Source organism: Mugil cephalus, chromosome 6, assembly GCF_022458985.1.
Source record: "Mugil cephalus isolate CIBA_MC_2020 chromosome 6, CIBA_Mcephalus_1.1, whole genome shotgun sequence".
Lineage (NCBI taxonomy): Eukaryota > Metazoa > Chordata > Actinopteri > Mugiliformes > Mugilidae > Mugil > Mugil cephalus.
This window is the reverse complement of record NC_061775.1, coordinates 20,280,854-20,293,931: the sequence shown is the minus strand read 5'-3', so window position 1 is coordinate 20,293,931 and position 13,078 is coordinate 20,280,854. Positions and strand designations below refer to the sequence as shown.

At 40.6% G+C, this 13,078-nt stretch overlaps 1 protein-coding gene across 1 annotated transcript in view; it reads right to left on the bottom strand.

The window, feature by feature from the left end:
- Positions 1 to 13,078, bottom strand: part of LOC125009397 (glypican-5-like) — a 56,151-nt gene that overhangs the window by 25,306 nt on the left and 17,767 nt on the right. Inside the window, exon 8 of the mRNA XM_047587325.1 lies at positions 7,382 to 7,502. Coding sequence (XP_047443281.1) covers positions 7,382 to 7,502 — 121 coding nt within the window. The remainder of the gene's footprint in view (positions 1 to 7,381; positions 7,503 to 13,078) is intronic.

The window sequence follows — 13,078 nt, the reverse complement described above, 5'->3', positions numbered from 1 at the left end:
AATTCAGTTTTTGAATGTTAAATAATTCATTTTTACAGTGTGTGCACATTGTAGCTACAGGCATCTTCATTGACTTAACTGAACGTGTCTACAATGTTTATAAGTGGAGTTTAGGCAGTATCTTATTAAATTAGAACAGAGTGGGGACACCTTTTTCTATCCGTTTTTAGTCTTTATGTTATAAACTCTTCTTCTGGTTCATATGAGAAGTCACAATAGTTTCCTTCTCTTTAAACTAGGCTGCTCTTTTTCTTTATATGAAGCGAAGTTGATGAGGCTAAGTCTGGTTTCTGTAAAATCAGTATGACCGATGTCATTAGATGTACACTGCGCGCTGACAAATGTAATTCTTGCAGATAATGTCACTGACCAAGTTACAGCAGGATGAGCAAAGTGGAAGCAGTCTCTTAACGAAGCCGCCCCCTTGCCCATGCTGTCATCTGCTGTCACTTAATATGAAAAAGTAGATGAGCTTCAGGGAGACCGCTGCCCTTTCTGCACAGGGCAGCCCCCACAGGGTTGATTGGGCTCATCTTGATTGGCTGAGCGTGTACATGCAATTTTTAATTGCGAGGATAAACGAGTGGCTACACTAATTGAATCCCATTAGACGGCAAAGCCCGTGTGAAACACAAGCCACTACTGCAGAGGTCTGATTAACACGTTACACCAACTGGGACAGTGAGAGATAAGAAGAGACAGAGGGAAAGACAGGTCTTAAAAAAGAAAAAAAAAAACATGGCTGATGAAGAAATTAAAATTCCAAGGCTTCTTTGTCCTATTTAATTTTTTTTTTCTTCCTCCTCCTCTCAGCCTCGTTGTGGGAGTGTGTAAATGGCACAAATGACAGGCATGAATAATAATTAATACATTGCCTGCATTAATATGTGTTCCTCAGATGAATGGCTTCCCCCCACTGGGACAGGTAGCATAAAAGAAACACAGCCCAGAATGTGGATCTCCGAATGTGACTCTGTAGGTGGTGTAAGACTCTTTACAGAGTACTGCAGGACCTTGACGCCATAACCTACACAGCTATGTTGATGCCAGCAATTTATACTTGTGCGATGGTCAGTCTGGTTTGCTAAAGCGGCAACCTCCAGGTCTAAGCAATGAAGCCCACGCAAAAGTGCAAAAAACTGCAGTTCATCCAGTGGCCGCTTGAGGTTGTGTCCAAAGGGGAGCAAATCCCCATAGACCGCCATGTTAAAAAGCCCAACTTTACAGCATTATTAAACATGTTTACAGCGTCGTTCAAGAAACGATTTTAGCCTCACCAGTTTATTGCACTATTCATGACAACTGTACGGGGGATGATTTTTTTTCCAACCCATTCATTTATTTTTTATTAAGACTTAAAATTCTTCATAATTAAAGGGTCGTTCCCACTTTTTTTTCCCACTCCGCACTGAACCACCTTTTTTTTTTAACTATCTTCTCCATTGCTTAGGAATATCCAAGTGTGGGGGAAGTAAAGCTCACTTCTGGCTTCATTTTCGAGGTTCAGAATCCAATGGGTGACGTCACAATTGGTTTGCCCATAGCATGTACAGTCAGTGGGCTCGTTCTGTAACAGCGGCACCCAAACACTAGACAGTGCTGCCATTCAGGTTCATTTTTATTTCCACTTCCTTTCACCAAACACAAGTCATACAAATGTCTGTATCTCCAAACCTCAGTTAACCTTACAGATTTTTTATTGATCCAAAACAATCAATTTGAAAATTGTGGAGCTAAAGAAGCAACCAGAAATACTAAAGGGAAAACATGTGGACCAATCAAGCGGACCAATCAAAGCTCTTGTGCTGTATGTCGCTATGGCAACAGCTCAGATGCTACACAGACCCTAGTTCTTATTCTGCGACATTTCGGCAAAATTTCGGCATTGTTGAAGGTGATGCAGGAAGTCGAAACAAAAATTAACCTGAATGGAAAAGAGACAGAGCTTTGGGAGTTTGGGAGGCGTTTTTACAGAGTAAGCCAGACTGGTTAGCGCACAAGTGCGTAAGTTATGGCGCCTATGTCCCAGAGTGCCCTAAAAGAATCTTAAAACTGTTCAAAGGACAATAATAGGTCATAACTTTATATTTCCATAAGGTTTACCTATGTGCACAGAGTTGTTCTATCAATTTAACAAACGGCAGAACCTTTGGAAATGGGAATAGTTTGCAATATAGATAAGCTGCACTATATCAGACTTTTCCCTTTAGTCCATGTGGCGACATGCTACCATTATCAATCCAGAGGGAAGTGTACTGAAAATGCAAAAACACACAAAGTGTATGTTGGTCAGCATGCGATCGCAGCAGGAGGTTCACAGAAGCTTAAATTTTCCTTAAATTGTGGGTGCGACCAGGACATGTATGAGTTAGGTTGAATTAATGGGCCAGAGAAAGCAAATCTCATCCATAAATGATTATATGGTGCATATGTGTGTGTGTGTCTGTGTGTGTGTGTGTGTGTTTGTTTGTGTGTATGGCATGGAGAGAGGAGGAGGGGTGCTGCTGACTTGGCATTTCCTCCATGTAAATGCAACATGATTAATGGACTCACTGCCAAATTTAGAATGAGCACAGAAAGAGCTTCAGCAGCAAAAAGAGAAAAATAAAGCTTAGCATGTCCCATCCAATGTTTTTTTTTTTTTTTTTTTTTTTTTAACCATTAACATTATATATAATTATGAACAAAATTTAATGTTTTCTCCTCGATAAACAGTTATCACTCTTGATCTTATAATTACACAACGAGCAAATCATCACCGGAAAGAATCGCTGTTACATAAAAATCTGTCATTAGTATCCCTAATCGCTGTGAAATTAATTTCTTGATTCTAATCACTACATGACACGAGAGGAAGTATGAAATTCCACTTTGTTTCATCACTGATCTGCAGCTGAACGTGCTTTTCTCGTCTCGCTGTGTTAATTAGCCGGGGATCGCTGCAAGCAGAAGGCTTAGTGGCAATATCTTTTCTAGATGTGCGCTACCGAGAGGCAGGACACGACTGAGCCCTTTTATTCACCCCTCATTCCCAGTTCTCAACAATCTTCTCCTCGAGCATCAGCAAGCAACAAGCAGAGCTCACGCTGACCGGTGTAGGTCTGGTCGTCTCCGCGTGCTATCTCTGAGCATTTTTGAGCAGGTGTGTGGTACTTTGAAGCCCCGTGTAGGTGGCCTCTGCAGATACAGCGTGACCCAGCATCATCTGAAAGGAGCTCAGAGTCTGATATCGTATCGCTGTCTCCATCATATCATGGTTGTGGTTAAAAAGAAATATTACGATAAAGGATAAGTCGCACACTAGTAGCAACAAACGCTATGAAAACCTGGTTCTTCACATCCTACTACCGTACGTAATACATACTAGTATACTTTTTAGTGATTACTGTGTCTTATTTGTTTAGGAACCTGTATGCTTATAGTACATACACTGATCAGCCAAAACATTATGACCACTGAAAGCAGAAGTAAATAACACAGACCGAATTTGGACCTGGCATTTGTGTAGATTTTACTTAGACAATGACACTCCTTGATGGCAGCAGCCATCCCCAGCAGGATGCAGCCTGACACACACACATAAATGGTTTTGGAACACAAAAAACAGTTTAAGGTGTTGACCTGGCCTCCAAATTCACTAGATCCCAAACTGATCAAGTATCTGTGAGTTGATCCACAGAGGCCCCTCCCCTCATCCCATAGAAATCAAATGCCTCGCGGAAGTAACATCCAGACACCACAGGACATCCTCAGAAGGCCCATGTCCATTATCTGATGAGTCGCAACTGTTTTGGAAGCACAAAGGAGACCTACACAATACTAGTAAGGTGGTCATAATGTTATGCCTGATCGGTGTTACACATTATGAAGTTTCCATGTCTCACCCCTGTGGAAGCTCGGCATCAATACACAGAGGAAAACAATATCAACGGCACCTTTTTGTAGTGGTTCAGACCTCTTTGGTTGTGATGTTTGCCCGTATTCAAATGTTTCTTTCAAACCATGACCGGGCTTGTTCCACTTTAGCCTAAAGCCTGATTCCTGCATGTTGATACTCATTGCCCATCTTAAATGCCAAGTACATTCAATTATTTCATCACCGAAAGACGAAACCTAGTCTCTTCATCAGTCCAGATGTGAGAGGCTTTCATTGTTGGGGGTTTATGCTACATCGCTCACAACTAAAGCCACACCTGTGGAGACGGGCGACAGTTGCCAGAAACCTCGATTTAAACACGTAACGTGACTGTTTCAGGACGTATAAAAGGTTTCTCGAAACCGAGATAAAGCTTCTCCAGGTTTCTGAAACAGTATAATGTTCACATGTGCGCACATAAAGACACTTTAAAAAACTGGGAGTTTGAATGTCAAGTAAGGGAATGCTTAATTTATACCGTACACCATCTGTTGACAGATAGGCATATAACAGATAACACTTTTAATGCTTCTCTAACCACATGTTTACAACTCATCATTTTAGAGTATATTTACTTTTATTTCTATTTCTTGTTGCTTTGTACATATTCAAATCTAGTTTATTTTTATAACAGCTTATACAGTTGTATTTTATTTTATTATTAAGATTATTATAACTATCTTACATCTATACTTCTTTTTACTAGTGCTTTTCAACGGAGCTACTGTAACCAAGCAATTTCTCTCATTGATCATTAAAGTCAAGCCAAGTCTTACAGCTTTCCCCCTGCTCTTGAAAATATTTTATTATTCCTGCCTTTAAAGGATTGCATTTGCATTTCATGTACAGAAGGGTTGGGGCTGAATACCAGATAGGAAAGGGAATTTTCAACACGTTCTTGATTTTGGTCTTTTTATGGCATTTGTTGATAATCACATCAAAACAGAATATTTCCAGCTAATCCTTTCGTGGCCAGCAAACGATGCATTTCTCCCACAATTTTTGTTTTTGTTGGTCTGTCAGCCTGCCTCTAAAAGATCCACAGCCACATGGCCTTCAGCAAAAATAATGAATCATCGCTATGACTCATCCTTATGATTAACATTCATGTATCATATTGTGGGATGATATTCATATGATTTTATGAATCATCTGTGCAAATAATACCACCGTATTAGCATACCATGCACAGCTTTGAAAGCGCTGCATAAATCCGGCTTAATTGTTGAATTCATTAATTTATTATTGCGTTTTATTATCTACATCTGTTCAGAGTGCTGACATTTAAGTCTATTGGATTAAGGAGCGCTTCACACGTGAGGTGATAACAGATGTTTGAGAGCAAGATGAACATGGGGGACATCCCCAAGGGCCCCCATGGACGGTTTCAGTAACTGTGCACCTACATCTAATTTCAGGGAAAAGCCAGGTGGTTTGAGAGTAACGCAGCTCAAACTAAGACTAGCATGCGTATTTAGGTATGCAGATGAGCAATCACACCATCACACCCTCATGATCATTGTGGCTTTATAGTTTCTCAAAAGTAAACCACTGAACAGCTTCATAACACAGGCAAATACAACACTAAATCAGTCAACTCTCTATAATAATTAAAATGCCTGCTATAATTGTCCACAGCTTATGAAAATGCACCCAAATGTCTTAACTCTTATCTGACAGCACAATTAAAATCGATCATATGTATAACAAAGCAACGCAATAATCGTCCCATTTGAAAACCCAGAACTGGATTATAATTAGCTAACTGCTGCCACTCTAAACCTATCCAAATCCAAATGCAGAAATAATGAGCAAAATACACAGCACACTGAGGATCATCAAACAAAATGACTGCATAACAATTAGTAAGACATTTCCTACATGCAGAATGCGTGAATAATGAAGACGAGAAATCATTTTTGAATGTAAGAACATTTTTCTTGCACATTTTTATAGAGAATCTGGTTATTTTTCAACATAACGTGACATTTTTCTTAATGTTTGGTGTGAAAAATTGGTTGCAGCGTTAAAGTAACAGCCACCAAATCATAATGAATTAATATTAGGACTATTAACATTCATTCATTCATGTATACTGCCTATTGCCTGCTGTTGGCTAAGCTAGTTAGCTTCTTGTTGGCTGCTAGCTGGTAGCTGGTCTGTTGGTTGGTTTTTCAGTTGGACTGTGCTTCTAAATGTGTTTTGCCTCAGATCTTGGTGCAAGGGATTGTAACATCTTATGTGTAATAATGAACACACTGTAGGCGTATCTAGCCCATTTTGAAACTTGGTCCTCTAAAATAAGAGCAGAGCTGTGGTATGATCCACCTCCTGCACACACATTAGGTTTGACTAACTAACGCACTGTAGTCATTAGCAACAGCCTTAACTTTTACTGTTGTTATTGTTGTTAAGAAGGTGTTTAGTGGCTAACGATTTGTTCTCTCTCTGGCAAACTAAGAGTGTAGGTTGTCAATCAACCACTGTCCATAGTTTATATTAGAGCTGTTGTGTTGTTGAGCTTTTGGTAGGCATATGTGTCGATGTGAAAGCCAAGGTGTAAGACTAATACAGCTTGTAAGCTAAACACACTTGGCTGAGAAGAACCACGGGCCAAAGCAGACTCTAGCACCTAGCTGTGATGTCCATTGAGAAGGAGGCGACTGAGAGAATCACGCATGGAAAAGTGACGGATTTGCCTCTGTCAAGGTGAGGCGGGATAGTTTGGAGTCTGCAGGGTCTGTTCAGTCCAAAAAGGAGACAAAGGATAGAATGATGATGTCTCTCAGGCAGGGTTGCCTGTCTTTACTGACCTTCATATCTTTAAGTCTTTATGTTTGGCCCCTGATTCACACTATTTACACAACAGTTGGAACATTAGTTGTCAAGCTTATTACAGACTCCATGAGAAGCGAGAAATTTGTTCCCGCTCTTCACAAGATACGTGAGTCTCAAACTCCGGGGAAAGTCCTCGTGCGAAGTGCTTGTGCTAAGCATTGTGGGAGATGTGGGAGATGGAGGACAAGATGCACTTTTCTTAGTATTTTCAGATGTCATTTTGATGGCCGTGTCGGTTGGATCCCACCGCTTGTTCAGTGTGCACCCACGCACAGTATGACGATCCCTACCCAGAAGAGATTAGCGGTCACACTGCGAATATTAGCAGAGTGATACTAGCGTATCCCCTTTTCCGCATTAACCACGCCCTCTGACCAATCACAGGATACTCGTGGGACACCACAGAGGGGAAAAAAGTTCTGCCCAGTTGATGTGTCAAGAACAAGCTATGAGACCAAAATGACGTCACCTAGGAGCGAGTACAAATTTCTCGTGTCTCTCGGAGTGTGTAAAAGTCTTTAGGATGCCTTGAACTGGACAAAAGTGCAGCATCTGTATCATGTGCCGTATTTCACAAAAAGCCATGGAAGATACTGCAAGTTTCTTTGGAGAATAAGGTACATCTACCTGTGTTAGCTGCTCCAGCCTCTGTTTCGCCCCCTTCAGGACATGATCCGTATTGCGGACGGTCATCTCCGGATTCTCCCTCTGGGCTTTTAATGTGCTGCCAACCACACGACCTGCATAACTGGAGAAAGAAAGAGCATGAGAAAGACACAAAGTACTTCCTGTCCCAGTTTGTTAGCGTGTGTATGTTGCACTTCTGCCCCAGTTCTCCCACAGTCACGAAACCAGTGTGTTCAGCCTGGGTGTAGGAATTAATTTCATGTGCAAATATACACACACAGACAGATACGCACACACACACACAGTCATGATCCTATCCTGTCAGATCACATTACACTGAGCTGCCCTAACCCTCACCAAAACAGCTACTTGCCTAACCCATGTATTTACCCTAACTTTAACCCAAACCAAATCTTAAATCTTAAATTGTAAGGACTCCCATTCCGTGGGAGAGCTTTTATGTCGCATAAACAGATTTATGTCCCCACAACATAAGTGGTGCAAGTTCACAGACACAAAATGTGTTCACTCCGATCTATAAAAAAAAAAGATCGGAAAAAAACACATTGCTGACTGATCTTTGGGGACGCTAATCATAATCACCTTGTCAAAAGCAAGAAATATTTTATTGAAAACAGCCAAACTGGGCGTCGCTGTATTAATCATTTTCAGCAAAGTTGCACAATGTTTATATTTGTTTCTCTCCCTGTTTCGTTAGCCTGGTATGACCTGTCCAGGGTCCCTGCCTCCCCCCTTATGACAGCTGGGACAGGCTCAAATATTAAAAGTGTCTTTTAAAATGGATTATTTAATTTTAGTTTAATAATACATTGTAACAGCCAGATTTTTTGGCTTCGCTTGAATATAAGCACTTTGTTCTGGATATTTTTAAATGATTAATTTGGGCGGAATAGCCTGATATTTCATCACTGAGCGTCGAGTGTGATCTTTGATCATCTCACATATTGACAGCTCTTTCTGTAGTGGGCTGTTAGCAAGCATCTCAGCATGTGGTCGGTCTGGGGGTGTCGGGGGTGGGTGGATCAAAAGGAAAATGAAGTGGGAGAAGAAAAAGAAAGCAAAAAGAGAAGAAACTGAGGTTCATGAGTCATATTTTTCCATGTTCCAGACCAGCTTTGCTAGCTAATACAATCAGCCACCGACTCAGTAACCGCTGAGTCCACACCCTCGACGACACAAACACACTCCGGCTATGGCAACGAGGGAAAAGGATTGTGGGAACCGAAGAGCTGAGGCATGGATGAGTTTTAAATGTGACTAACGCCAAGTGATGCGGTGGTGAAGACCCCATCCTCCGGAGCCAAGCTGACCCAGCTGGTTTGGAATAAGATCCCACTAAAAAACTTCACACAGTGCGTAAAGCCTTTAATTAAGCTTCTCAGTTTGTTGTTGTTGTTGTTTTTTTTATTTATTCCCACACAGATAATTTTTAATGCACACAATCTTTCTGATAAAAGGTAATCTCTTCGTGAAAGTCTTGGTAAAACGTTCACGTCCCGAGGCCTCACAAAGTGATTTTTGCTGAATCTGTGTTTGGCTTCATTACGCCTGACATTAGAAATCTCTTATAAAAAACGAAAAAAAAAAAATGCTTATGAACTGTCTCTGTGATATATGATTTTCCAAACCAACTTTGAGCAAGCTCACATTAAATACACAGCCAGTCACATGTAACGTCAACACATCGCGAGCTGCATGTTTAATTGAGTGAAGGATGAGAGAAGAGATTCTCGTGGGAAAATTAGGTCATTAGAGAAAGGGAAAATAACATGATGCAATGCGGGAAAGAATACATGACACTATCCACCATTATAAATATCATTAATGGGAAGGGAGCTGAATAGATTACACATTATACGGATGACGCTTTTTAGCATATTCAGTAGGCTTGAGTTTGTGTGGGACTATAATAATGAGACGCATTATTACACTTTGGCTGTTTTTTCACTGTAAATACCAAACATAATGGCCACGGGAAAGGGCACTGAGCACATAAATTAGTGGGACTCATTTGTCTTGGATGCGATTCAGGTTTTTAAAGTTTTTCAATGACCCTAATAGTTTAATGAACATAGTTTTATGATATAGTCAAGGAGAGCTGGTATAATGGGTTTTGGTGAAACTAAGGGTAGCAACAGCACCAACTAGTCAAAAGTAAAACATAGAATATCTCTAAATGGGCTGATTTTTTTTACAACACCAGCGCCCCTCGGTTCCCTTTCGTTCATTTAATTCATTCTTGTATGTGATTGACAGGCGTCACGCTATGCCCTCGTCATTCACTGATCATTTGGGCTAAATTTGGTCAAAAGTGCTGCCGGTGCCAGAGCGGGAGGAGGGGGAAGAAGTTCAGCTGTGGCGGCGTTAGCATTAACAAGGTGGATTACTAATCCATTTTCCAAGTCTTCGGAGGAAGACGTTCAGATAACTCAAAGTGACAAACGACGAAATCGCAAGTTTTGTTTTTCTTGGTTTGAAAGAGAGGACTGGCTAAAGGCAAGTGTAGCCAAGAATTCACTTTATGTTTTCCGTGCCTGCTTTTTGGAGGAGATACAGTATGGGCCTAACAAGGAATTATAGATTCTTTGTCAGAAAAAAATCAGGAATGCAGTATACAGGACATTAGAAACAGTGTTAAGTGTTGTTAGATAGTACAGCGGTTAGTGACCCTGGCTACCACATGGAAGACTGGGATACAAAAGCACATCGCATGAGGATCCTTTGAAAGACTGAATATTTTAAATACAACATAGCTAAAGCTACATATTTTGAGTCTCTTTGAAACTACTTTTCAATAGTTGGATTTTTTTATTTGTGTTCGTGCTCGAAAGCTCCATTGAGTCTGTTAAAAAAGGCTAAGTCACTGAAGAGAAGAGTTCTGGTTTGAATTAAAATGCATGTCTCTAACGGTCTCAAACATACATTATATGCTACTATCTCAGGTGAACTGCACAATCTTTTCATTCAATAAATTTGAGAAGTTGAACATTTTCTCTGGATATAGCTATTAAGTCTTTCTATGAGAGAAATAGGCTACAGACGGTCTACTTGGTGTGATCAACATCTGTCTTCATGTAACTTTGATCTCAACAGGAAATCACACAACATGAAACAAACCAGCCCTGTGAATCTAACAGAAGTTAATATCACGTCACGAGGTAGGTAGACCACATCTCACAGATCTTTTTCCTGCATTGCCAACACCGTCGCCATGGAAACTGCTTAAACTTATTGCCAAGTCGCACCAGCAAACAGTGAAAGATCATAAGAATCAGCTTTCTACTGAACGGCCAAGATGAGAGAGGGCGGCGGGACGAGGAACGGGAATCGACGGTAGATGTACCGACATGCCCCAAACAGAGGGACTTGGTATAATGACAGGATGCGGGTCTACGTGTAAAAGTATTACCACACATGATAAAAGGCACAGCAACACCCCCTGAAATGACTTTTAAAATCAAAGGCAGCAGAAGGGGGGAAAATGCGAGAGTGGAGAGGAAGAGGAGACGGGCAGGAATGGAGGAGGGTGATGAGCGAGGATGAAAAAGAAAAAGAAATAAAAGCTTGATTAAAAACCACAGACTTTCCCCGAGGGGGAAATCCCAAGATTCCTCAAACTCCCGCAAAGATTTTAGGGATCAGTGTCAAAACCACACATCCAGAGCATCTGTTACTGTCGGCACCTCAAAAATATGTTTTCCCTTACCGCCATTAAAGCCTGGGAATGTGCCTCTCTTCATCATTAGCAATAATGCAGCCAAGAGAGACAGGCAGCTAATTTAACCTTTACATCTACAAGGATGGTTGAGCCTCTTCGCTCTTTTACATCCTGAACAGGATTACAATGAAATGTAGAACACACATAGAGACAAAACAAAATAATTACAGGTATGTTTGAGACCATTAGAGACATCATGTGGCCTTGCATACCACAGCTGCATGCGAGAGCAGCTCGCTGACAACTTATATGTCATATTTACCAGCGCATAAAAGGATAAATACTGCACTCTCTGACAATTTGGCAGTAGATAAACACCAAGAGTTCTTTTGCCTCCCATTAAACAAAGACAAATAGACCTAATCGTGAAAAATGCATTGGCAAGTTTTGTAATTATCTCCTCTAATGAATCTAAGAGCTCAATGGTAGATGGAATCTAAGGGTCTGAAGGTGGAGGCTGTACTGAACTGAGAGGAAAACAACTTTTTGAAGCGAAGGTGTTTCTGTGCAGAATGCACTTTGTCGCACCTTAATTAAAAAAAAAAAAAAGGTTTGGTATTTAAAAGAAAATTCCTTAGAGAGAAAGATATTGGAGGTTTAATATAGTGTGACCTTCTCGATATTAGTATGCGGGTTGGGAATATGTAAATCATATGGATATTGACAGCGGCATGGATTTAATTGTAGTTACATTATATACTTGCAGGTATATACCTCTGGGTAGAAATGGTGAACAGGTTGGGAATGCGTAGAAAGAGGATGCGATTCAACTCGAGCTGTACAAACATGACAAACCGATGCCTGTCTGATCAATAGCTCTGAAACCGCTTACGTCCACCCCAGAAATTATATGTATGTCAGTATGAAAAGCTGCCAGTATATCTAGGGGATAGTTAATAAACTAATCTAAAGATGGGGCTATGGGCGGCTGATAGGACTGGGATAAGGAACGCCTTCAGCTGTTATTGATTAGCAATTCCACGACAGGTGTCAGGAAGGGCAGCTCGGAAAGTGGACGATTGCATCACTGGAATCCCAAGGACCACAGAACGATTAATTGTTAATGCACCGGTGGACCATAAAGCGCAAAAAACAGAAGAGAAATTCTGAAAAGGGGGACAGAAACCCAGAGGGAGCTGTAGTATGTGCACCTATTTGTCTTTTTGCAAAATCACACAGTCAGCCAGCAGCAAAAAACGAGCTGAAAGGGAATATTATCACTTTTACAGAGACTGGAGGTGCGGGGATTTATTTTATTATATCTGACTTTCAGAATTGTTACGTACCAGTAAAAGAATCAAGCAGAATTATCCAGGAAATTCACTTTTGGGGGTTAAATAAGCAAGCTACATGCTTGGTACATTCTGCTCTGTGCAATTTCAATGAGAAACTTTGCAATTTGCAATATCTGATTAATGCAGACACTAGTTCTATGCGATATAAAAAAAAAACCTCACTTACACATAATTATTTCTGCTGCTTTGACCTACTTATTACTGTTTTTCTTGTAATTTATACTGTGTTCTCTTACATGCACCTTATTGTACTGAATTTTTTATATACTGAATATTTTATCGTGTTTTTTTATACTGTGGTGTGCTTTTTTTTTTAATGCATGACTTTGTTTGCTCTCACACAAACCACAAAGGAGATGATTTTAAGCTCTTGTTTAAAGGGTTTAAACAAGCGTCAGGCCAGAGTTTCTGCCGACAAAGACTGAGAGGCCGAAGAAGAGTTTTTATCCCCACGCCATCCGTCTGCTCAACTCCAAGCCTTAACCTCCCCCAAGATCTGAGCTTTGGTTTGGTATGCATTTTTAATTTCTCCATTTCTCTTTATTTGGGATTAGTAGGACCTAAGAAGTATAAAAACTAAGCATCATGTTTGAACAGGAAGTAGTTTTCATTCATTAATACACAGGATAAGATGATGCAATCCCTTGTGCCATGATCCGAGGC